Below are 27555 nucleotides of genomic sequence, written 5' to 3' on the forward strand. Positions count from 1 at the left end.
AGTTTCTGATAGTGTAGAAAGTGAATACTTCATCCTGAATGAATTGAATAATTAAATGTATGATAAGAAACATGTAGGAATAACATAAGGGGATCTAAGACATTTGAAGGGCTGTTGTGCAAAAAGAGGAGCATGTTCCTTTGTGTGTTCCAGGGTAGAAGTAGGACTGATGAGTAAAGGTCATAACTTGGAAATTTCATAAATATCATAAATCACTTACTTGTCAATGGTCTGAATTGTTCAAATACGAAATAGGCTGCCTAGAGGTCCTTGGGAGAGGCTGGTGACCACATGATAAATAAATTTTTACAAGATATGTGTTGGGCTTTGGATCAGGGCCTTAAAGAGTTTTCTATTGGGATTTCTCCTTGCCCCAAGTTTAAGGAAACAAAAAGATAAAGGATATGCCAAAAAATTCAAAATTTGGAAGGTTTTGATGCTTCCTTTTGGGTGAATATATGTTTGAGCCCCATTCCCAGTTGGCTTCTCCCCTAAGTCTAGGCTTTGTCAGAGTTGAGGAGAGGAAGACTCTTGGGCACAAGTGGTCTTTAAAGCTGGTAAAAGTGCTTGATTTGGATTTTATCAAAGGTAAATTACTGCATGGACAGAATTCAGGAAAACGTCTGCCTAGATTGGTGTGAGGATACTCGATGGAAGGACTGGGAAGACAGTTGTGTTACTGGTACGTCTTTAACTAGGAAGAAAAAGTAACCCTTCTTCAGCCAGTGGTAATGGAGAAACCAAAAACAAATGAATAATAAAGGTACCAGTAGCAACAAAAACCGTGATAAATAATGAAATAACTAATTCACAAAGTACATATCCCATGTCAAGAGGTCTGTGAAATGTCATCAAACCCCTTTGATACTATACACATTAGTGATGGTTATAATACACACCAAGCAGATGAAAAAGCTAAGGTTTTATGGGATAAGAACTGCTGCACTTGAGGCTATCCTGTTAGAACTTAGGCTTGATATTTATGGGTTTGAGTGAGTTCATAGTACATGTCCTTCATTACCACCAAGACAGACCAACATCTTAATTTTTAAAATCTTAAACATTAGATCCTTGCTGGAAACACCTCGTTTCCTTTGGTAAACACCATATTAGCCACCAGTGTTTGCCAAGGGTAATATGTAAATTTTACCAGATGAAGCAGGAACTTTAACACTCTTATTGGCTCTGATCTCTATTCAGGAGATATCTTTATGCTCAATTCAAGAAATTGGTGCTGTTGAAATACCTATGTATATCTCTGGAAAAGCAATTTATGTCTTAACTATGTGAGCAGGCTATTCTTTCTTCTTTATCAGAAAAAGATTATGGAGAAAGTCTTCAAAGACAATATGTTGAGTCTCAAGCACTTAAAGATATCTCCTAGTTGAACTTTACATTGCCTACTTAATTCAGAATGGAGATCAGAGTGTTAAGGTTCCTACTTCATCTGCTGAGGTTTACATACTACTTTTGGAAAACACTGGTGGCTAATATGGTATTTACCAAAGGAAACAAAGTGTTTCTAACAAGGATCTAATGTTTAAGATTTTAAAAAACAAGTTTCAATTTTCAACTACAAAACATGTTTATGATAGAGAATATGGTCAAAAATTAAATATGTTATATTATATTACATTATATTAATTAAATATAAAAAGTAAATATTTTTCCTTAAAAAACATCATGACCCAGGTACAACTATTATTAATATTTTCATGTTTTCTTTTAGCCTTTTTATGTTTGCTTATATAAGATGATTTTAACAACTTTAAACAAAATTCAGTTTCTCACATTATTAAAAGAATTGTTTTTTTAGAGGCAGTTCTATCTCTCTATGTTGATTAGATGATTTGAACTCCTGGGCTCAAGTTATCATTCTGCATTAGACCCTAGTAGCTGAGACTAAATGTGTGCACTGGTAGAACTAAAGATTTATTAAACTAATTTTAAAAGAATTGTTTACCTTCTTTTCAAAACTTCCAATAACTTTCTTACTCAAAGTACCTATGACTGTAGTGGATGCTGCAATTCACCACCCAGATGCCCTTCGGGACAGGGGCTCCTATTTCCCCAGTGAACATCTCTGATGGCTCACAGCTGAGGGCTTTTCCAGAAATTTCCCTGGAGAAAGGGAGCTGCCAATGCCAACATTTACCCCCCAACTGGGTAAAGGTGAGATGATTCTTTTCTGTACAAAAAGCCTTTCCATCTGGGAGGGCAATGCCATGACTAGCCAACACAGGCTACAATTTATTTGGCAGTTTAGGCCATGTCTGGCTTACCAAGGGGTATCTGATCTGTTTGATGAATCATTTGTGCTCTATTCCAGTCCATTTTTTGTTGAACACAAACTGTGCCCAGGATTATTCTGTGTAGTGGGGAGAGAGTAGAGAATCAAAAAGGCACCAACCCCAAATCCTTACTTTCATGGAACTTGCATTGTTAAGGGAACAATTATGATAGAAAATAAACATTATAAACAAGTAAATTGCACAGCATGTCACTTGGCAAGGGCTGTTATAAAAGGTCAAGCAGAGAAGGAAAAAGGAAGTTGTATTTGTGCTAGAGGAGGAAGAAAGGCTGAAATTTTGTATAGGAGGCTGGGGAAGACTCATGGAGAAGAGGCATATGAATGGAGACTTAGTAGAGATGAACACCTTTCTCCAAGTTTTGTGTATTCATTCATTTGTTGCTTTGAAAAAGCACTAAGTATGTCTGGCCTTTTCTTCATCTGACGTAAAGATAGGTATGAAACAGACACGATCCCTGCTTCCATACTCCTGATAGTCTCATGAATGGAAACATACTAATAAACAAATGATTCCACAAGAAATCATCAGTTAGTGATGGATGCATGACTCAATGAAAAGAAAATAGAGGTATAAGAGATTGACCTGGGTAGGTGGCAGAGTGTGTTTTAGACGAGATGATCAAAAAGAAGCATTTTCTTTGGAGGTGACATTTAAACTGAGATCAGAAAACCAAAAAAGATCCAGTCATGTAAAGATTCTGGCTTTACCTCTGGGTTCCAGGGGGAGACCCATTTCCTGGGGCTCTTCTTCCTGCTAATTCTATGAAGCAATCAAGTAATCATGAGTTATTTTTATTTGGAAGTGACCTGATAGGTTAAATGGACTCTTTTGCCATCTGTTGTCTAATAATAATAAGCCTAATTATAATTGCAGATAACATTTATTGAATACTTATTAGATTTCAGGTATTATTTCTGCTATATGTCAAGGGCTTCTTCTTTTTTTTTTTTTTTGGTACTAGGGGTTAAACCCAGGGGCGTTCACCACTGAGACACATCCCCAGCCCTTTATTGTATTTTATTTGAGATAGGGTCTCACTGAGTTGCTTAGGCCCTCACTAAGTTGCTGAGGCTGGCTTTGAACTTGTGATCCTCCTGATTTAGCCTCCCAAGCTGCTGAGATTACAGGCCTGCACTTCTGAGCCTAGCTTTTTATGCACTGTTTAGAACATTCTCCATGACATCCCTATTGTTACTATCACAGCATCTGTTTAAAACAAGCCCCACCTACCTTCGGTTGGAAGTGGTGGAGTCCACAGCAGTCCTCCTGATGCCCTTTGACAATTTTCCTCTGATTAAGTACACCTAACATTCTTTTATTAGCAATAAATCAACTCTGAAATGTGGTATGAAGTGGAAACAATTTCATTTAATTTGGCCTAAGAAATCTTCTCCTTAGTCTCTCAAATGTGGTGTTTCAAATCTTTATTCTCTTAGATTTTACTAATTCTGGCATAGGCACCAATCTTGGAATTATTGCTTGTATATGATTCCTGATATGATAGGGTTCTCTTTGAAATGGCAAACATCTTCTATCTTATCTCCTGCTTATTTATAAGGAATTAGGTTCTCATTATAGTATTTGATCTGTGTCCTCTCTCTAGATCTTTCCTTTATATGGGCTTAGAAAGGCAAAATTGATAATCAGAATCATCTTCACTTAAACACAGATTGATTACTTATAACCCAGTGGGATTTTGTTACATCCCATATATCTTGAACATCAGGACGGGAAAGATTCCTGTTTGTTTTGGCCTTCGCAGGTTAGATGATCATTAAACTCCCCTCCTACACCCTTCTTCAACTCAAGTCACCTTATCAGAATTCTGGTGAACAACCAAAAGACTCAGGATCTGGTGCCCTGATCCTGTATGGGCCTATAAATCCTTCTATTGGTGACTCCCAGTTTTTTCTCTTGTGAATAGCTTTACGGTTCCTAAGAAGTGGAAGATTATCACTGCCATTTATGTATGGGCTGGTACAAAAATGGGAGAGGATTCTTCTTCCATTCTGTGTGAAATAGGAGTGGTTACTGGCTACCAGGCATACTCTAGGAAGTCAGATGGCAGCTATGATCACAATGTCCAGTGTCACAAGTGAGCCTGGGAGGTGGGAGTATAAACTAACAAAGAAACTTGAGTTTAGAGGGAAAATGCATTCTTCCTGTTTTTCTTTTACTGAGTACCTCCTTGATGTTAGGTTTACTACCAGGACCATCCATGATGCAAACATTTCTTCTCTTTAGGCAAGAGGAGGGGTAGAGTTACCATTCTTATGTTTATTAAGATAGTTAAAAATCTCTGTGTGTGTGTGTGTGCAAGTTTATGTGCTGATGTTTTGAAAGATAAACATGCATTATTACAGCTAGAAGTTCTTTTGAATGTTGACTATGACTGAAATGTCTTGCTAATTTTCCTCCCTCACTCTTTAACCTTAGTAAAAATTCACCAAACCTAGTATATAACATATACATAAGCAGAGCATTCGACTCATTCTCTCAATTTCTTCATCCAAAGAGTCCATGTTATCATCAAGTCATCAAAAGGACCTCACTGACACTGAGCTATCTCCTGAAGTTTCAAGACTAAACTAGCTCATCCCCACCAAGTTTTGCCTGATGCTTATGTCCAAGCTTGGCCTTGTATATAAAAATTTAAGCAGTTTCCTGTCAATGCTGTAGATTCTAGCATTAAGTCATTGCTTTGTGTCCTGATCCTACTTTAGACCAGCTCTACATCAAGATTCCTATCTTTGCTGTGTGAGTTAAGTTCTGTTGCATCTTGGATTCCCACAGAACTGTCTAGGGATATGTAGTGAGTTGTGATCAAATAGAGTGGGGAATTGGGTCAAATTATAAAGGATTCATTTGTCTGGGAACTGGAAACTGGGCACTCATTCTAAGGTAGCTGGTGGAGAGTGAAGCAAGAATTCATGAAAATTGTGCCCAGTGAAGACATTGAGAGCTGAGCGGAGGCAGCTGTTGATAAAGGCCATAGATGAGGCCAGGACACTTATGAGCAAGCTACCTGATCATGTGTCCCCTGATCTCTCAGGAGGATGCAAAATTCACCCAAAGGGATGTTACAACCAGCAGAATAAGACAGCAATCATTCTGGCCATAAAGACACCAAAAGGTTAGCTGAGCCTGGATGGCTGGTACTGTCATGACTTCAGGGCTGCAAGGATATAGCAGTCAGTGATGACAGCCTTAGGGAGAATAAAGTAATGGGGAAAAAATCCTGTTGGCAAATAGTGTTTGCTTCTGAAGAAGATGGTTTCTTTTGCATGGTCAGTGACTTCCTTGAGTTTCATTCCACAGATCATATTGGCTGAGGTAATAGATGATCTGCCATGACTGTTTCCTTAAACATCAAGTAGGGCACTGTGAGGGGGATTGCTAAAATCCAAGTCCTCGAGACTCCCACAGATGCTTTACTTGGAGTGCAGTGGTCAAGGACCAGACTGGTCAGAAGAGCACAGCACAGTGATCATGGAGATGAGGGTCAGAAGAAGACAAGAGCTAGAAAGTTAAAGGTTAACTTGATACTCTTGAGCTTATAGAGCATCCAGCCCAAGGATCAGTGGCAGTACAGAGCCACTAATATAGCTGGAGAGGCTGTTGACCATGTGGGACATGTGGATGTTGGCTACTCATATGACAATACTGTTGCCACCCAAGCCTAGAAAGAAAGTCACTGAGCAGCCCATTATGGAAAATATGTCAAGAGAAGGCTTGAAACTTTCCACAGAGTTCTCTTAATTGTCCAGCTTGGGTGTGGGATTCTCCATGGTCAGCAATGATGATATCTGTATTTTTCATATTACTAAAAATAGCTAAGGTTAAGCAAGCTCAGACTTCTATAATTGCACATACTACTTAAATTCTTACCACTTCTCTTCTTATGAAAACTGCATATTTCTTTCATGTCCATTCATGATGTTTCTTCTCTTTCTTCAGCCTCTCCTATTCCTCTTCCTCCTCCTTCTCTTTTTCCTCCTTTGTTTTCATATCCATCTTCTTAGCTAAAGTTTTTAACACTTTTCAATGCTGACCACAATGCTGCCTACTTTATCGCGTATCATAAATTAAGCACCTACTACAAGTCCAGTGATTTGTGCATCTGTTGCATTTAATATATTTCCCACAATAAATCTATGATGTAGAAAGTAATTCTTACAGATGAGGAAACTAAGGCTTAAAGAGTTAATAAATTATTGAAAGTCAAATATCTAGTAATCCAAAAGCAGAAAGAAGATTTGAGTTTGTTCTGTTTAAAAATTTGTACTCTAGACCTAATCTTTGGTTACCTCTGTATATTCTCCTTTAGTGGCATGAAAGGGAACTGTTATGTTCTGTAAATGGCATGTCCCACAAAAGCTCATGTGTGAGAAAATACAAGGAAGTTTAGAGATGAAATAATTGGGTCATAAGAACAATAATCTAATCAGTGCATTAATCCACTGATAGGATCCTCAACTGACTGTTGTCAAGTAGGTGTGGCTGGAGCAGGTGGGTCATTGGGAGCATGTCTTTGTGGTTTATATTTTGTCTGCAGTGAAGAGAGCTCTCTGTTTTCTAATGCCATGTCCTGTCCTGCTTTTCTCCACCACACTCTTCTGCCATGATGTCCTGTTTCACCTGAAGCCTCAAGGAACGAGTCAGCCATCTAATGGGCTGAGACCTCTGAAACTATGAGACCCAAAGAAACTTTTCCTCCTCTGAAATCGTTCTTGCTTGTTCTTTTGGTCACAGCAATGAAAAAGCTGACTAAAACAGGAATCATGTTCATATTCCCAATTTATTTATAATTTAGTGCTTCAAACTATTTGATAATTCCCAAGTTTCATACTAGCTATGCATGGGACCTTGTGCTTATTTTACATGTGTGAAATCAAAGACTCAAAGAGGAAGTAACAGAGTTGGGTTTTCAACCAAGACCTTCCAAGGCTAAACCCTATCCTTTCCTCTCTCACTCCCATATTATAGGGAAAAGGCATTGGAAAACTGATGTCCTGAAGGAGCTGGGGTCCCTCCCAATGACCCTCCAAGCTCTCTTAATGGCAGATGTTCATGTTGGATTCACTTAGGCACCAAATCTAAGCCACACTAATATCAAATCCTTAGGGATTTTTGTTTCCTCAGTTTCCATGGGAAACCCTGTGGCTTCTACTTCACATGGTTGGTATTGCTGTTGGTTTCTCTTCTGTTTCCCTGAATCAATTTTTAATTCTCTTAAAGAGTGAGGCCACTCTTCAATCCTTCTTAATGCCTCCATGATTTTGCATGGGCTTTCAAAGAATGCCTCCCTCTGTACATTCCTATCAGAGAGTTCCTGGACAAACACATTCCAGCATGTTGAGTTGCTTCTTCCTTTGACTGCTCTAGCACTTCTTTAATTCCAGCAGTAGCTCCTATGTTGGACACTACCATACTGTATACGGTACCATATGCTGTAATTGTGCTCATGATATCTGTCTCAGGAGTCACATCTTATTTTACTTCTACCACTACGTCTTAGTCAAAAGACTTATTATCTATGAACTCTAGATTCCTCATCTTTAAAGTGGATAAATACATTAATAAATACTCAGAGGGTTGTTATGAAGACCCAAGGGGATAATTTTATGAAATGTTTAGAAATACATCAGACACATAAAAATCACTCAACATGTTCATTATTTTTGTTGATCTTTTTATTATTACATCCTACCAAACATTCCATAAACATTTATTTATTTATTATAGTACTGGTAAAGGACCAAGGTCCATTATAGAATTATAGAATATGAAGGGTTATACAATCAGAGTGCTTGTTCCACTGGCACCAGTTCCTTTTTATCTGCTCATTTATGTAAGTGGAGCCTTCTCTCTCTCTCTCTCTCTCTCTCTCTCATATATATATATATATATATATATATATATATATATATAGTTGTAGTTGGACACAACATCTTTATTTTATTTATTTATTTTTATGTGGTACTGAGGATTGAACCCAGGGCCTTGCACATGCTAGGTGAGCGCTCTACCACTGAATCACAATCCCAGGCCTGGAGTCTTCTCTTTTTATATAGTTCCTATTCAACTTTCCACACTGTAACTCCCTCAAGTGGTCACCCCTATGTAACTGGTGAACTCTCTTATGCCTCTTTCAGTAATAGAGCCCCACATGCTCAGGTTGAGCCTGCAACCAAGAGCCCTCTGTGCTCAGAGGCAATCCCTTGTCCTCTGCTCCCTCTTTGCTGGGGCTCTGCTTCCCTCCTGAGGTTTTGTGCAGCCAAATCCTTCCTGGGGGGGTTAGAAGCAAGGGATTCTGAAGGCATCTCTCTCTTTTGCCCGATTGGAGAAGGCTCCATGTTGAGGAACTAAATAATACAATTGAAAAGAAGAACTTGGGGACATGTGTTAAAGATAATCTAAAAACAAAAATTGCTTTCCAATGAGAGCTCAGGGCAACAACACTTTTTTGCTCATCAGGAACTTGAAGAATGTTGATCATGTTTCCAGATAACTGAAACTACAGGAAATAGAACTTTATCCTTGATGGAATGTATGTCTCAGATGTTTAAACAAACATTAAAAATTTAAAAGTACATAAGCCTAGTAAAACTTGAGGTTAATTAAAAAAGCAAGAGCTAATATTTCTGAAATGCTTATTATAAGACAGATTTACCCCTCCACTGTGCTGGATTTTGACATCAGAAGAGTGTGATGACAGAATTCAGAAAGACCACATGAGGAATGTCCAGTGGAGATGGAAGGCCTAGTTATTTAGTGACAGATAGGATTAGGATCCTTGTTGTTTGTAGATTAATTTTTACTCTAAACTGTGAGACAAGGTTGCAAAATGACCTTAACCTAATTGAAACATAGCTACAATACTGGTATAGACCCTTTTGAAAGTTAAACCCAGTTAATGAATATATTTTGACAGCCAGAAAGCGTAACATCCATGTGTGAATTGTCATTTGGTTTAGGTACTTAAACATTTAAGGGTGTTATACATTCTATTCCATTGGTCTTCCCTTCTATTTTCATGCCAATACCATGCTGGTTTTTATCACTGTAGCTCTAGTATAGTTTGAGATCAGGTATTATGATGCCTCTAACAACACTCTTCTTGTTCTGTATTGCTTTGGCTCTTCTGGGTCTTTTATTCCTCCTTATGAATTTTAGGACTGCCTTTTCTAGACCTGTGAATAATGTCTTTGGTCTTTTGATGGGAATTGCATTGAGTCTGTATAATATTTGGTAATATGGCCATTTTGACAATATTAATTCTGCCTATCCAAGAACATGGGAGGTCTTTCCAACTTGAAGTTCAATGGAATAGAGTAAAAGAGAGAGACACAAACCCTCTTTGATACAATCATTTTATACTTAATAAATGTTCCAAAAACACATACTAGAGAAAAAATAGCCCTTTAAAATACATGGTGCTGGGAAAACTGGATATCTATATGTAGGAGAACGAAACTAGATGCCTTTCATTCACCGTGTGAAAAGGTCAATTTGAAGTGGCTCAAAGACCTAGAAATTAGACAAGAAACTTTGCAACTGCTAGAAGAAAACACAGGGCTGGGGTTATGGCTCAGTGATAGAGCACTTGCCTCACACATGTGAGGTACTAGGTTTGATCCTCAGCACCACCTAAAAATAAATAAAGAGATTGTATCTATCTACAATTAAAAAAATATAAAACAAAACAAAACAACAACAACAACAAAACCTAGGCCAACACTTTAACATATTTGCACCGGCACTGTCTTCCTTAAAAAGACCCCTAAAACTCAGTAAATAAAACCATCAATAAATGGAATAGCATCAAATTAAAAAGCTTCCACACAGTAAAGAAAACAATTAAGATTGTGAAGAGAGAGCTTAAAAATCTTTGTCAACTACACCTCTAATAGAGGATTAATATCCAGAACACATAAGAACTAAGAGAACTCAATAGTGAAGAAACAAATAACACAATCAATGGGCAAAATAACTAAACAGACATTTCTCATAAGAAGATATACAAATGGCTAGAAAATATGTGAAAAATATTCAACATCCTCAGCAATCAGGGAGATGCTAGTCAAAAATACATTAAGGTTTCATCTCACTCCAGTTAGATTGTCAGTTGTCAAAAATATGAAGAATAGTAAATTCTGATAAGAATTTTTTGGGAAAGGTACACTCACATATTGTCATTGGCACTGAAATTTAACATAACCACTTTGGAAAGCAGTATAGAGATTAGGAATGGAAACTTCATATAACCCAACCATCCCAATCCTTGGTGTTTATCCCAAAAGACTAAAATCAGCATGCTATAGTAATCCAGCTACATCAATATTTATAGCAATTCACATTAACCAAGTTGTGGAACTAGAACTGATGTCCATCAATAGGTGAATGGATAAAGAAAATGTGGTGTACATACATGATATAGTTTTACTCAGCCATAAAAAAGAATAAAATTATGGCATTTACTTGTAAAAAGATGGAACTATGCTAGTCAAACAAGTTAGACTCAGAAAGTCAAGGCTTGAATGTTTTCTTTCATATGCAGAAGCTAGAGAGAATTAAGGAAATAAAATATGAGGGGGAGCCCCATGAAAATAGAAGGGATATCAGCGGAGTAGTATATTTTGACATCAGGTATTAAGGGAATTGAGGGGGAGGAGGAGGAGAAGGAATGGGAAAAGGGAAGCACTGTGTAATAAAATTGAGCAAATTATGCTATGTACTATATGAATATACCATTCCATTTTTATATGCATCTATAAAGCAGCAATTAAAAAAACAAAAATTAAGATTGAAAGACCAGAAGAGCTCTACTCTTCTCTTCCTCTAGAAGGGAAATAGAGGGAGGGAGAAAGAAAGGTAAAGAGGAAGTATTGGGAATTGAAATGGAGCAAATTATATTCCTTGAATGTATGAATATGTCAAATGAACCCTACTATTATTAAAACTACAATGCACAAATAAATACATTTTTAGAAAAGATGTAATGTCAGTGGTTGGAAAGGCCATCATCATGGTATACTTGTGCAAAAGAGAAAACTGAGGCTTATTCATTGTATTGTGGGAAGCTAGGGGTCTCCCCTGTGCACAAAAAGTCAGAACTGGATACCTCCTCAAAGATGAGACACTAACTTTGTGAAAAAAAAAAATGATGTTTTAAAATTGTAAGAGGGGCTGGGGTTATGGCTCAGAGGTAGGGTGCTTGCCTAGCATGCATGAGGCACTGGGTTTGATCCTCAGCACCACATAAAAATAAAATAAAGGTATTGGGTCCACCTACAACTAAAAAACAAATATTAAAAAAAATTGGAAGAGTGTGGATAATGAGATGTTGAAGGTAAATGTAAGCTGTAAGTGCATGTAGACTGTAAGTGAACTTCAAGTATTGAATATAAATATATTAATATAACTTATGAATTCAAATCTGGCACACTCCTATTGCAATAGCTCAGAACAACCTAGAGTACACAAAGTCTTTTGCATTGCAGCATCACATATGGCCATAACCATACTCCCAAAGAGTCAAACATTTTTTTTAAATTGAACTCTGATACAAAAATCCAAGACATAATACTTTGGTGAATACTTAGATATCCATTGACTTTCCTTCTACCCTGACCATCAGAAATGGAGAAACTTTTAGGGAAGAGGTTTACAAGAGGGAGCAGTGTCAGTACATGTTAGTCAGGCTTAGTAATCTTTCAAAGATGTAGAGTGAAACCAACTTGCGGTCAAATAAATGGTGTTCAGCTGTGAGGCCAGTGCAAGGCTTGTCAGATGAATATCTGCCTGCTAATGCAGTTTTACTACTTTTTTGCCACTTTATTTTTTAGCCTAAGATTTTTGAGTTTTCAGAACTTGATTCTAGCAGCCAATTAAATGGACTATAAAAGCCTAATGAAATCTGGCTGCTGTTCTTAGACTACGGTCTACTGACAACCCTGCTTTGTTCTGGGCTGGACAAGACCTACTGAAGCATGGCCTTGTATGGGGGTATTCTTTGGGGGTACTTTGGATCATCACTAGTAGGGTTGAGGGGAGGATAATAATGATTTTAGGGATTCTGATATGATCGGTGCCCCCTATTATTAGTGCTACATTCTAAGTGCCAGGGCTTGTATTTTTTTCTGTCTTTCCTAAATGCTTTTCATAATTGTTGATGATCTTAATGTTCTGGAGTTGGCACTCATGGACTGGGGAACATAGGGAGGACTGAAGGTTAATGTGGCCCAGGTGCACCGGAATGTATGTCTGTTTCCTAAGGGTCTGGCCTGACAGGATGATTGTGATGGTGCCCCATGGTACTACTAAATATTTAGGGGATGCTGTTAACATCTCTGAGGATTAGAGTCTTCCAGGTCTTCTAGATCCACCAGCCAACCTGACTACTCTGTCCTCACTTTGTATGGTTTGTCTCCCAATATCACAAAATTCTGAATAAAAGTTTCTAATACATTTGAGATAGTGTTTCTTTTTGCTGACTTATCACTTCAGAGATAAAATACAAAATTAGAAAACAATCCGCCTTTACCATCTCCCCCTTTTAAAAAACTTTGAAATTCATTATGTTTCTCTAGCATAGGACCTGAAACACAGAAGATTAACCACTCATCAATTGCTAGATTTTTGTCCTTTGTTTTGTTCTGTAGACAAACTGTAGTGCAATATCTGATCTGGTCACAAGAGGGAGCATTTGCACTACTTTTAACAGTGATTCTTGTACAGCAAGTTTCATAAACCCCATAGTTTCCCATAGTTTAGACTTTTTATTACACTCCAAAAGAAATAAAATGAAGCTGGAGCCATGTCAGGCATAATCGAATCCAGGTTTTCAATCTTAAAGTTCCAGACGGCAGGACCTGTAACAATGTCACTCTAAAATATTGGTGAGGCATTGTGAATTATTTTAAGTATTCAAAAAGAGATGCATTGTATTTTAAATATTTTAGTTGGCAGTGATGATTGAGTAACTTTGCTTTGGGTATAAATTATTATGGTTTCACTTATTTGATAGTCAAGACCTTAAAAAATCAAGACCCAAAAGGGAAACTAATTTGTGTGTCAACATTAATGAACTGGAGACTTGTTGTTGGTAAAGTCCTAGAAATGGTATGTAAGGAACTTTGTTTACTTTAAAGTACTTCGTTGCAACCTTGAGTGTTTTTTTTTGAATTAATTCTCAGACTTAGAAGGCCTTTGGAGTAACACCATGACACAATTGGAAAGGGTAATGAAATGCCCATCCTCTCTCTACTACTTCATGAACATTTTCTTTAGTAAATCTGAAATTGCTAACTTTTGTTTGTGGGCTTCAATGTGGAATAACTAAATATACTCTGTTATTGCTTCTGATCACATTTCAAAAACTTGTCAAATCTGGTCTGTTCTTAACTTTATTATGATTACTCTCCAAATATTTGAACATTATCTTAAGGGCTCCTTCATTCATTTTATCTGCAAGCCAATGTTTCCAAGTTTATTAACTATGTCTCATATGATCTTACAAAAACCTGGACACCCTTCTTGATATGGGTTTGTGTGGATTAAATGTGTCTGTCTACACACTCTTTGCAATTCCTTCCACAAAGGAGTGGAGTCTATTTCTTCTCCTCTCAGATCTGGGTTGATCCTATGGCTTGATTTTAGTAATTGAATGTGGCAGATGACATGCTGTGTGTCATGAGGCTAAGCTTTAGGGGATCCACAGTTTCAATTTTAATATCTTGGAATGCAATTTCTTATAATTCATAGGCTACCAAGGCTCCTTGCAGACAGCTCCAAGTTTCTGCCAAAGCCAACTACAGATGCCAGTGTTTAGACTTTCCAGTCTTTTTGGTACCCCAGTTAGCATCAATCAATAAAGTGGATGAGGCATATGGTCATTTTAAAGAATAAGGAGAAATAATAAGCTGTTCTTGTTTCAAGCCATTACATTTTAGAGGATTTCAAAATTCAGCATTTAGAGAGGTCCAGTTTTCAAATCGTTTAGAAGTGCTGGGTTCATTTCAAAGTAGGATGCATTGACTATAATGAATGTGTAAAATGAGATTTTTGAAATTTTAATGCCAGATTCATATAATTACAGTAGATTTTTACAGATGTGTGTGTGTGTGTGTGCATGTTTGAGATTAAATTTTTAGATTTTTTTAACTGGTCCCCATTATTTACACAGAATGATTGGTTTCATTGTTACATATTTGTTTTTTAAAATTAATTAATTTATTTTATTTAGGTATTTATGACAGGAGAATGCATTTTGATTCACTGTACACAATTGCAGCACAACTTTTCATTTCTCTGGTTGTACATGATGTGGCATCGCACCATATGAGCAGTCATACATATGTAGTAATGATGTCCATCTCATTCCAGCATCTTTCCTGCAACCATGCACCCTCCCCAGCCCTCACTCCCCTTTGCCCCATCAAAGCTCCTCCATTTTTCCCATGCCCCCACCACCCGCCATTATGGATCAGCATCCACTTATAAGAGAGAACATTTGGCCTTTGTTTTTTTGGGATTGGTTTACTTCACTTAGCATGATATTCTCCAAATCCATCCATTTACCTGCAAATGCCATAATTCTATTGTCTTTTAATGCGGAGTAATATTCCATTTTGTATATATACCACATTTTCTTTATCCATTTATCTATTGAAGGGCATCTAGGTTGGTTCCACAGTTTAGCTATTGTGAATTGAGCTGCTATAAACATTGTTGTGGCTGCATTACTATAGTTTGCTGATTTTAAGTCCATTGGGTATAGTCTGAGGAGTGGGATAGCTAGATCAAATGGTGGTTCCATTCAAAATTCTTTAAGAAATCTCCATAATGCTGTCTAGATTTGTTGCACCAATTTGCAGTCCCATCAGCAATGTATGAGTGTGCCTTTCCCCCCACATTCTCACCAACATTTATTGTCTGTTTTCTTAGTACATTTTCCTATTTGTTCATTAAAAAAACATAATTTGATCAATTCCCTCCCTAAAACCTCCTGTACCCTCTTTTTTCTCCCTCTCTCTCTGATTACCTTCCGATACCTATCTGGTCTCCCTTAACTCTGTGTTTTTATAACCTGTGGTATTTGAAATGATTGTGAGACTGGAATTGTTTGTTTGTTTTTTTTTTTTTTTTTATGTTGTCTTTAAAAGAAAGACTATAAAAATTAGGTTTGTATTCCTCAGTTTCATGTTCTGGCAATCAAGAAATAAATCCTGAATTTTTCTAGACTGATGGAATTACAGTCATGATTTTATTAGTATAATAACCATAAACCAAGGTTTTGTACATATCTCACGTCAATTAAACCACACAATAGTAGGCATTAAGGATCCTTTAGTACACACTAACCTGCTTGTGATTGATAGCTCCATAATCTTCTATTTATTATCCAATTATTCTGGAGGAAAATGCTCTTTGTACTATGAATTTTTCTGTATGTCTGAAATTGTTTCAAATTAAAAGCCTCATACAAAATGATTTGTGCACTGGATATAGCGATTATCCATTCTCTCCTTCAATTCTGTGTTAAGCCAAAGAAATATAAAATTATTTTTAAAAAGTTATAAATTAAACTTCCCAAATATCAGTCAAAATTAAATAACTGAAAAGTAGTGTTCATGAACTTGCTGGTGATGGTAGCTGCTGAGGTTGAGGTTATGGTTGGAAAACTAGAAGTGGACACAGAGAAGGGGATAATAACAACATCTGATGTGCTGAGAGTCTGTTCTGAGGTACTAATTTTTGTAAGCATCTGTGGATGTGAACTCACTTCCTCATGGCTAAAATAGTTATATAAAATAGGAGTATAAAATATCCTGACTGTAAAATAGTTGGTAAAACTAAGACCCAGAGAGGTAGAGGAACTTCTCCAGTGGAGGACTTAGCCACACTTCAGATAGGCTGGCTCCAGGACCTCTGCCCTCAACCCATAGACTAAGAACAGGCCCTCAAGGCTTGAAGAACAGCCTTAGTGCTGGCCAGCTTAGGGAAGCTGGAGAGAGATGAGAAAACATTAGGATTGCCAGAAACCCAGAGCCAAACTCGACCCTGTTCCTGGTGTCAAAAACAACAACAATTAAAAAAAAAATCATAGTGAGTGTAAACATTTACAAAGGGGAAGTGATTTATGGCCAAGGCAGTAATCAAGGGCCTGTAACTTGGCAAAGTGCACATGAACTTTTGATGTTCTTTGAGTGGCACCTGTATGATGAATGTGCAGTTTGTTGTTGAGGGGCGTGGAACTCACACATCCAAGAAAGACTGGGCCAAGGCCAAAGCTTGTTTCTAAAGATAAATTTTATGATTCTCTCCTCCCTCTTAGATAGGCTTATATTGGGGCCATTTTAGACCATTACAATAGCAGCAAATAGAAGGGAAAAGAGAATAAAGGCTTCTTTGACAATTCCAGTGTGACTGACCAAAGACTGTCTCCTTTTCAGCCAGAAGGAAAGTGTTGGATGAACTCTCAGGCCCATTCTTTTCTCTTTCCTGTCCAATGTCTTATATATGTTTTCAGTTGGCATTTTTATAAATGTTATTTTCTTCAGAGAGAGATAAAAAATGACACATTGACTTGGTTCTAACACTTTTCTTTGATATATTTAAAGGAGGCAATAGTAAGGCCCATTTGTGTTACTGCTATAATCCCAGAATCAACTGAGCTGGGAAAACCACAGATTCTCAGTAAGTACTTGTTGACCAGTTAAGTGAATTTCCATTCTGATTATAGATTTAATTTCTACAAAGGTTGCATATGGAAAGCACATCCAAATTAATTGGAAAACACTGACATTCGTTTCCTTTGGTTCCCATTTTTCTTCAATGAATTAATTATTTAACAAGTGCTTGTTGGAAATGCATCTAAATTAATCAGAGGTAGTAAGTTTGAATCAGAAAAGAAAGAAGTCAAATTCTGGCTGCAATATTTATTACCTATGTGACTTTTACAATGAACTCAGGGCTTCCAGGATCAGGTTTCTCATTATTAAAATGGGATGAAAATTCTTATCATCAGAGGTTTTGTAAGACTAAAGTAATAACATACACAATGTATAGCACCTGGCTCTGAGGAATGGTTCCTAACAATATGATCAATGGTGTGGGGCTGTTTTAGGATCCAGACAAGCCCCTCAAGATGTTTGCAAATCAATGCTTGGAAAGAAGATGCTGACGTGGATAATTATGCTGCAAAGAAAGGCTTAGCAATATTGCAACCAAGACACACACCAAAAGATTAGATGACTGTTTTTAAAATATACATTTTATAATTATTCTTGCCAACAGATCAGGAGATGGCAGCCATTGTAAAGATGGTTCAACACAGGCACCAATCCTCACACAGTGAGCACACCACACCACAGGGAGGGTTCAGCCAGGAGGCAGAGAGATTGGAGAAGATGTGGGCAGGAGTCCTGATGGTGGTTTCCAAGAGAAGGAACAGGGGAAATAGGGTAAGGAGGTTAAAGACTGATGATTTTGAAAATTTTCAGTGGGCTTTGAGATCTAGGGGCACCTCTGTTAGTTCCTCTTCTTGGGGTGAGTAAAGCAGAGAGGAATAGAGGCCCAGAGTACTATAGAGCATAGTAACGGCTCTGGGGCTGGGCTCTGGGCTGGTTGGTTTGTACATGAAAGGCACACTCATGGGTGGGTTGTTGCCACCTTTAGGAATTTTTATTTAATCACTTGGTGTGATTTTGACTTTCTGGCTGGACTCTGAACTGATTCGGCACCATAAAATATTATAAAGCTTTCAATTAAGTAGATATTTCAGTTTTTAAATATGGACTTCTAAGTGTCAAATGATGTATCCTTGAGGAGCAAGGCCAAGACCCATCCAAAAGAAATACAGCATCACACACAGAGAAAGTTTCTCCCTTCTAACCTCTGAAAACTTTGGTACTTTCTGGCTGGAAATTACCTTGGGAGGGGCATTCTCCTCAGGGCCAGCAAGGATCCAAGATGTCTAAGTATCAAAAATATGAAGTAAAGGACATAATTCAGGTAATGGTCTGGAACATAGGAGACGCAGAAGTGGCCAAGTCCAAGTCTTCTCAGGTCCAAAGGTGCTCAACCCACAGGTCCTCCCACTGCACCCTGTTTGCTTCTCCATAACACCTACCACGGGTTATTCAGTGTGCTTGTTTACCTGCTTATTGTCTGTTTATGTTATTAAATTACAAGCTCCATGAAGGCAGCGAATTTGCATATCCAATTTGGTGCTCTAGTCCTAACTCCTGGCATAGTGTTTGGCACACACACACACACATTCAGACATTCAGTAAACATTTGTTGAATAACTGAGTACAAACAACAGTGCTGGATGGATGTGTTTGTGTGATCTGTGGGTATCCACACTCACCTTTGTTCACACATGTGTAAGTGTGTGGACATCTGTGGGTGTTTTGAGTGTGTGTGCATTTTGAGTGAAGTAACCACCAGCAGTCTGTTTGCATAGAGGTCTATGGAGCCTCCTGGGAAAGAAGTCACCTTCCAGGACCAGCAGAGAAACTTGAGACAGTGTAAACTGCTCAGGGGTCAGAAGGGAGAAGTAATTCTCTGTGTGTAATGCTGTATTTCTCTTGGTCCTGCTCCTCATGGATTCACAATTTAGCACTCATAAGGCAGAAATCTATGTTCAAAAACCGAAATACTTTAATTGAAAGTGGTATAATATTTTGTGATGCTGAATCAGTTCAGAGTCCAGCCAGAAAGTCAAAACCATTCCAAGTAACCAAAGAGAAAGAACATAATATGGAAGAGAATTTACAAGGTGCTGAGAATGCAGTTAAAATGACCAAAGGGGAGAGAAGTTGGCCCCAAGAAATGTGGGAAGATTCTACTGCTTCCAGACCAGGAGGGGAAGAATGAGGAGGGCACCCAGGAGCTGGGGTTCTGCAGTAGAAACTGAACAATTGTAGTCTGCTGGCATAGAGGAAACAGAGGAAGGTGCTGGAAGTTTGGAGAAAGTACAGTAGTGGCCCAGAATGTCTCCTGAGTCAGACAGAGAGAGAAAGACAGAAAGAGAGACAGACAGACAGAAAGACACACCTTGCCTTTCCCTTTCTCTCTGCCTCCAATCTTCTACCAGTCGACCAGTGCCTTCCACGGGCTGAACTTAACCAGAAGTAGTTGGCAAGGAAGCTGGGAATGACAATTTGGAAAATGCTGCTTTCTTTTCCTTTCCTCCCTCCCTCCCTCCCATCCTTTCTTCCTTCCTTTGTTCTATTTATTTCCTCTTTTAACAAGGTCATGCTACGTTTGCCTAAGCTGGTCTCAAACTTGTGAGCTCAAGTATCCTTCCACCTCAGAAGGTGCTGGGATTAGTCATTCACCATCGGGCCCAGCTGGAAAACTCCACTTTCTCTAATACAGAGCAGGGTGGGGAAGCCCAGGGGGAAAGTGAATAAGCAGATGGCAGCCCTGACAAGGGGAGTGCTGGTTTAGTGTAACAGAGTCAGGGATGGCATCAAGTTTTCTACCATTTCACCACATGACCTGGCCCTTTGGAGAGCTGGCAAATCTACATCACTGACATAGCTGGGATAGGCCAGAGAGAGCAGTATCTGGCAGAGAAAACAGTGGGTATTTCAGGATTGAGTATGCATCACAGTAATCCATGGTCTCTTTCATGCAATGTATAAAGCACCTTAAAGTTAAATAAATGGCAGTTACAATTTATAACTCATAGGAATTAATAACAGGTGACATTAAACATTAACCTTGGTTTGGTGCAGCTACATGCTCATCTGTATAATTTTATTAAGTCCTCATAATAATATATGCCCTCAGATGGGGGTAAATTAGATTCCAACTTCTAGGCTTACACATTGAGGGACTAACACCATAGTGTTCCTCCTCAAAATTTTCTGGGTTTCTCTCTATTTTTGAGGAATGGCTGGAGCCAACAGGGCCACTTGGCCAAGGGATTCTGAACTGGTGCTTGGGACCACATGAGCTCTGTTTCCTGTTTTTTCCTTCAACATATCATCTTCCCCTCTTCCTTGTGTTTAAGCCCAGCAAGATTCCCAAAGAAGTACATGTGCTTACAGATGAAGTCATCCTGGGATCCCATGCAGAACCTAGTTCCAGGATGGCAGCCTAGGAAACAGACTGCTCCCACGGCCACTGATGTAAATATGTCTGTGTACACACACACACACACACACACACACATACACGTATGATCACAGGATTAGACTGTCTGAATGCTCCCAAAATGCATACCTTGGGTGACTCATATAATTTGTTTAGGCAGTGTCTAGCACAAACCCATTTTTTCCAGGTTTGCACACTCAGATTTTAAGTGTCTAATCCAATATGATACAAATGACAGAAACAGAATCCTAGGTTTGTAAAAAGGCAGTTTGATTTTTAGATCCCGAGCCTATTGTTGTGTGTGAGCACATAGAGAAGAAACACCCTGAAGATTCCTGAGCTAATCAGAGGATACTAGAAGGATCAGGGATCTGGTGATGTTGGTATAGTAGATGTGTGATGTGGATGAACTGGTGAATTCCAGAGAAACAGCAAAAATTAAGCTCATTAAGCTGACTCTTTAATGGGGCCAAGGTGGCCTCCTGATTGCTTCCACAGCAGGGAAGCAGGGAATGGGATTCTCTAAACTTTAAATGCCTAGAAAAATGGAGAAATATGTAGAGATCTGGAAGAAAACACTTCTTTCACGTTCTTCCTGTAGAAGGAGCCTCAGGGTTCTTTGCTTTCCATTATGACCTCTGTGCAAGGGCTCTCGAAAGAGGTACTTGAGTGCTTTTATAGGGCTTTGTTTCTCGTGGGAACAGGAGAGAGAGGGGAAACCATGCAATTTGTTTAGTGAGGAAACATGACCTTCCTGCTCTTCTTTGGTGGAGTGTGTCAAATGGCAGTGACTGAAATTCAGTGGATGTATAAATATATGTGTGTGCAAAAGCAACCGTCCCACTGTGTATGGAAAGGAAAATCACTCTTGATTAGTGGAATTCTGAACTCCAGGAGATCATCATAGATAGCTGCCATGAAGCTGATAACCATCTTTCTGCTGGTGACCATCAGCCTTTGTAGTTACCCTGGTAAGTGGTCTGGAACATAGGATATGTCTGTACTAATCTGTTAGTTAGAACACAACTAGTAAGCCTGGATCACTGACAGTGGAATGTGGTGGAAGGAGTTTTAGAATCACAAAAAATGGTCATGTTGGAAGATTTCATGTATCCTCCATCATTCAAGCTCTAACCCAATATAGGCGTTACCCCTAGTGCATCCTGCATAGGAAATTAGCCAACTCCCACTGAGCACCAACATAGCACTTTTCACCATGAAACATTGGTCACCATTAGTTTTCCTTAATATTGAGTCGATATCTTAATATTGAATCAACTTTTTTTTCCTATCTGCTTTTAAAACTATGTGAAATCATTCTTGCTATCATCTTAATTAGCCATTTGCAAGGATGGCTCTCCTGAACAGCTTCATTTATCTGCTCACACATTCAACACATATTTATTGAGGGACTACAAAATTTTGGCACTGAATAAGCATTGGAAGACTCAGGCATGAACTAGACATGAAGATTATTCTAAAGGTTCTGATAGTCTGGCAGGGGATACAGACCTTTTACAGAAGTTACAAAAATACTGCACTACTGTGAATGCTAAATGAGAGAGATGGATGGAGGTGGGTGTACTGAGAGGTGAATATTTTAGTTTCCAAGTATGGGTACAAAATCTGACTTCCTGGAGGACAATAGGAACTGATCCATTCATTCTGGAAGGAATCATTTTTACTCTCAGGAAGATATATGTGGGTGTATCAGAAAAGGCTTCATGATGGTCAATTTTCATTGAGAGAATAGAAAGCTTTGAAGATGTTCCCCTGGGAAGATGTAAACACATACAGAGAAATAATTCACCAAAATGTCTAAAATAAGAAGTATGATGATTAATCATGAGATACCAGGGGCTGTGTCCACTTATGCTGGCAACTTTATTGAATTTTTAGAGGAATTTATAACTTTACCAGTTTCAAATATTTTGTTGTTCTTTCATGTCCAAGGGCAAATATTATGGGCAAGTGTAGCATCAGAAAGGGGAATGGGGGAAATAAGTAGCCCTCGTTGGGAAGAATTTGGGAGGGAAAATATATGATAGAAGATGAAGGAAGAGTATATGCACAGCCTCCCTTTTTATAATTTTAATGAAGAAATAAATTTTCCAAAGCAAAATGAAGTGTGGCAGGCTGTAGCCAGCAGGAAGATGCATATTCTTATTTGTATGCTCATGCACATGAGTACATTTATAAATGTGCATGTTTTTGTAAAAAATATCCATGGTGCCTATTTTTCCGGTCTCTATTCTTTTCCTCTCATTCATCTTCTTTGCAAAAGTTGTCGTCCTAAAGTCAAAGATGTAGAGTGCAGTCATCCCAGGTGAAAGCCTTGATAGTCCTTTGTTGTTATTTAAAAAATCTGACTTCACTCAAGTTTTGCAGCCTCGCTCCTTTATCTTCCACCGCAGCCCACTGGAGTTCTGCACCCCAGCCTCTCTGGGCAGAAGGCTCACCATTCTGTGTGTGGACTTTCATCTTACCATCTCAGTGCATTTGTTGACCTTGTTCCTAAAATACCTCTCCTTTTCTTCACCTTGTTGTCCTAATGTCTGCCTCAAGACATGGCTCTAACACTTCTTCTGATAAGTTTTCTGCAACATTCTTCCACATTAGAATTATTCCCTTGCTTTATGTTTCCAGAGCGTTGTCCATAGTGTTAGCATACCACATGCCACCTTGTGGCATGCATAGATCCTGGTGCTCCACTAGACTGTGTTAGCTTTCTGAGTGGATCATCTCTGTCCTGTTTGTCGATGTGTCTGCCCCAGCTGATGTTTGATTATGTTGTAGCATTGAGTTGAATTGGGTGGAAGAACATTTGGGGCTGTGATTTGCTCCTCTTTTCCTTGAGTGGAGATTCATTATGCCATCTGCTCTTTGGCCTGAAACCTGTGAACTATGGACACAGCCATGTACAGAAATACCTTGCTGTCCATTTACTGACCAGTATCTACTGAGCGCTTGCTGCATGCCAAGGTCAGGTCTAGGCCTGGGCTACAGTAATAAACAAAACATTAGTTCTTGTTCTCATGGAGCCTACATTCTAATGAGAGTATAAAGCCAATGCAAATGACAAATAAAGATTTAATAGTTTAAGTAACAATTAGAAAAAACAAAGAAGGATGGAGGGTGGTAGGTGGTGCTGTTTTAGATAAAGTGGCCATTCCAGGCTTCTCTGAGGAGGTAACATTTGAAAAGAACCCAAATAACATGAAGAAGAAAGACTTGCATCTATCAGGGGAAAGAATATTCTGAGGAAATGGAACAGCAAGCATAGAGGCCCAGAGAGACTTTTCCCTGGGAAATCAAGATGAGTGGCTCTGAGACCAGCTGTTGATGGGCGGATGGAAGCAGCGAGGTCATAGGTCATAGCTGGAGGCTGATGTGCCTGCTTCACCTGTTTCTTTTGCTCTGCAGCTGCTGCCTTTTTCATCAACAGTGTGCCCCTTCCTGTTGACAAAGTGTTACCTTTGCCTCTGGACAATGTTCTTCCCTTCATGGATCCATTAAAGATGCTTCTGAAAACTCTGGGCATTTCTGTGGAGCACCTTGTAGAAGGGCTGAGGAAGTGTGTGGATGAACTGGGACCGGAAGCTTCTGAAGCTGTGAAGAAACTGCTGGTGACTGCAACTTGGGGGGGGTGTACTTGCCACGGGGAGGGCTTGGGCTCTCTCAATGCCCATCCCATCCTGTTCTCAACTGTAGATGTGCACTTCTCCCTTACTGATTATATTTATGAAATTTTTATTTCCTGGAATCTCAAGGAAAGTGTAATTTTTTACAAGTATAGAAAAGGTTTTTGAGTGGCAGAGAACTGTTCTCCAGTTGTGGAGTCATCGTTCACCCCCTTTGGGATTTGGAATGGGATGTAACCACGCTGAGCCTTTGTTTCCACATCAGGAAAATGGTGGCCAAACGGGAGAGTAAATGTGGCAATTTTTATAAATGTGCTGATTACATGTAAGATGCTCTTATTTTTATTATTGTTCTTCTGCCTTTCAGGAGGCCCTGTCTCACTTGGTGTGACATCAGGATAAAGAGAGAGAAGATAGAAGTGGAAGGAGGTTGGCGTGCCCATCCTCCCTAGATGATTTTACCCAGTTACAACTGAATGTCCTAACATGTAGTGACCATTGAAAAGAATGAATAAAGCAATGAATAGATTTTCAGTTTGTCCTACTTTTATTTGGGGTGCCTAACTGGTAATTTCCCCCTTACACCACAGACTCTAGGCAGCCTATTTTTTACAAAGACAATCTGACATTTTAAATAACACATAACCATTTCTTAGTTTCTCTTTATACCTAAGTAAAACATCTCAATTTTTCAAGTATTCTTTTTCTGACAGTGTTTCCAGAGCCCTCATTCTCCTACTTTCCAAATTCTAAAGAAATTATTAAATTCAACGAATTAAAAATAATTTTAAACTATTTTCTGAAAAAATTAGTGTCTTACTAATTTCACTGGTTTGGAGTCTTCTTCACCAGAATGCTAGATTTTTTTTTTATTAAGTTTGTAGTTTCATTAGGGTCACTAAATAGCTTTTATAGACCCTTATGCTTTGTTTCATAATGCTTCAGCAAGTTGGCCATGAGCTATTCCTTTCTTCCTTCATTTTGCCATCTACAGTAATGCGGTAATTATCTTTTCAAGGCATGATTATGGTTATATGATGACCCTTTACAGAGTAGGTTTCAAGCTCCCGAGCATGGGGCACACAGCCCTCCATGATCTGGCCCTTGCTCTACCTTCTGAGCTCTGGTTATACTGCGTCTTTTCTTTCTCACTTTCTCCAAAAAGGGTTGGTAGTGGCTTCCTGTAGTTGTCCATTTCTGGGTGCTTCACATTCACCTAGTTGATTCTTTAGTTCTTCTAACATTTATTCAATCAGCTCTTTGCATTACATTCCTTCTGTTCTAAGTACTTACAATAATTCTGTTTCCTGGTTGGATCCTGACCAATACAACATTAGATGCTATCTTCTCTGTGAATATTATCTTGATTTCCTGACATTTCTTGACCCCTATTTATTTAAGATAACAGATATCCCTCAACTTATGATGGGATTGCATCTTGATGAACCCATCATAAGTAGAAAAATGCCCTGTGTTAAAAATTCACTTAATGTACACAACCTACCCAACACCATAGCTTAGCAATCCAGTACACTGAATGTTGGTTGTTTAACTTGTGATTGTGTGACTGGGGACAGTGGTTTGCTCACACAGCTCTGTGCTTCTAAAGAGTTTCGTTCCACGTTATCACTAGCCTAGGAAATGATTAAAAATCAAAAATCAAAGTGCTGTTTCTACTAAATATGTATTACTTTTATACTACTACAAAAATGTAAATCATCAAAATCTAGCAAACGTTGTACTTTGTGAAACTTTCTTTATTTTCTCATTCTTCCTGCATCTGTAATCATATATGAGGTTGCCCAGAAATAATGATTCTTAAGCCCAAATCTCAGTGGCATATCTTCATACTTTAGTTTTTCCTAATACTGTATGGTCATCATTGGTTAGCTATCACTTTGCTCCATGATGTCTGAATTCTATAACTAAAACTCATAGAATAATTTTGTCTCCAGAGTTTCTGACTATCCTTGTCACAGGGAAAGCGAACTTGGGGAAACGGAGGCCTAAACTCTTAGAGCTTCTTCTTAGAAGTGATGTACATCACTCTCAGTGCTGCTTTCATGGATCAAAGCAAGTCATATGGCCATATATGCCTGATTTAGGAAGGGGCTATATGATTCTCCTAAAGGAAGTAAACATATAAAATATACATTCGGTGCTTTGCCACATTAATTGACCCCTTCAAAGTAATTGTCACCTGAGATGGCTTCATTCTACTTAGGGTTTTCTGTTCTGGTGAATTATGTGTCATATTTTCTCCCACATCAACTTTTCTTCTGTTTTACTATGACCTTTCAGTTTCTTTAAATGTCCCTTATCCTGACTTCCCCTGAATATTTTTGCCTCCAAAGATTCTAAACTTTACTATTTTCTCTTTTTATTTTATATTTAACCTTTGTTGGGAGATCTTCCATGGGTGCTAATATAATCTCCATGTTACAAACTCCAGAATCTATAGCTAGTCTACATTTCCTTTTGGAGGAGGAGAGATTTACTTATCTATGAGACAACCCTAAAGGATGCCCTTTTCAATCTTTAACTCAAGAGATCTTTACGTAAACTCATTGTCTTTCTTTCAAAACAAGCTTCATGTTTAGTTTCCTTTCTCAATTTATATAGCACAATCATTTTTAAGGTTACCTGAGAAAGAAACTTGGGAATTATCCTAAGTACTTTCTCCTAAGAACCTTCCCTTTAATTGGTAAATAAACTCTGCTAATTATGAACCATTTTCACATCTATTTTATACATCTTTCATTATCACTACTATGATTGCTCCTCTTAAACCCTTGTCATAGCTCACTGGACCACTGTATTAATCTTCCAATTATCTCTGTATTCCCAAAGAGTCCCTTCCAAACTAGGATCTACATAGCACCAGAGGTGTTTTCCTTATGCATAAGAATCATCCTTCAAATTCTTCAGTAGTTTTTCAATGTTGATTGAGAAGGAAAAATCAGAAGCTATTTAAATCAACAGAAATAGTCATAACTGAGATTTAGATGCACTTGCATATTTAAAATTTTCACATTTTTTTTTGCTATACCAGTGGCTAGTTTTATATTTTTATCAAGAAGTTGTTTCCCAACTAGATAATAGTAATGATGATAGATATATAATTTAATGCCTATTTATGTATAAAATAAATTTAAAAAGTAAAAGACTGAATTTTGATTGAAGCATTTCTGCTAAACATTGAGCACATAGTGATAAACAGTGGACATAGTCCATATTCCAACAGATTTTACTGTGTATCATCTCAGCCAAATAAAATTCTGGATTGAAGGTACTGAATGTGTGAATATCCTCACAATGAGAAGAACTTAGGTTCTTCAAAGAATTAAAGTCTCATCGTTGGCTGAAGTCCTGAGAGCGGGAGCAGAGGGACATGAGCTGAGGTAGGACAGGGGAGGTGGAACCATGACGGTGACATCCAGTACTATATATATATATATATATATATATATATATATATATATATATATATC

General features: G+C 38.2%; 1 protein-coding gene across 1 annotated transcript; it reads left to right on the forward strand.

Moving 5' to 3' along the window:
- Positions 1 to 21233: 21233 nt before the first annotated feature.
- Positions 21234 to 24598, forward strand: Scgb3a2 (secretoglobin family 3A member 2). Its single transcript, XM_015477596.2, has 3 exons — positions 21234 to 21394; positions 23847 to 24049; positions 24432 to 24598. The coding sequence occupies exons 1-3, from the start codon at positions 21340 to 21342 to the stop codon at positions 24453 to 24455; spliced, it is 282 nt and encodes a 93-aa protein (XP_015333082.1). The 5' UTR covers positions 21234 to 21339; the 3' UTR covers positions 24456 to 24598.
- Positions 24599 to 27555: the final 2957 nt, after the last annotated feature.

This window comes from Marmota marmota, unplaced genomic scaffold (genome assembly GCF_001458135.2).
Source record: "Marmota marmota marmota unplaced genomic scaffold, marMar, whole genome shotgun sequence".
NCBI lineage: Eukaryota > Metazoa > Chordata > Mammalia > Rodentia > Sciuridae > Marmota > Marmota marmota.

Coding starts and splice junctions, on each gene's coding strand:
- Scgb3a2 (XM_015477596.2), top strand. CDS start 21,340: ATGAAGCTGATAACCATCTTTCTGCTGGTGACCATCAGCCTTTGTAGT. Junction 21,395..23,846: donor CAGCCTTTGTAGTTACCCTG/GTAAGTGGTCTG, acceptor TTTGCTCTGCAG/CTGCTGCCTTTTTCATCAAC. Junction 24,050..24,431: donor AAGCTGTGAAGAAACTGCTG/GTGACTGCAACT, acceptor TCTGCCTTTCAG/GAGGCCCTGTCTCACTTGGT.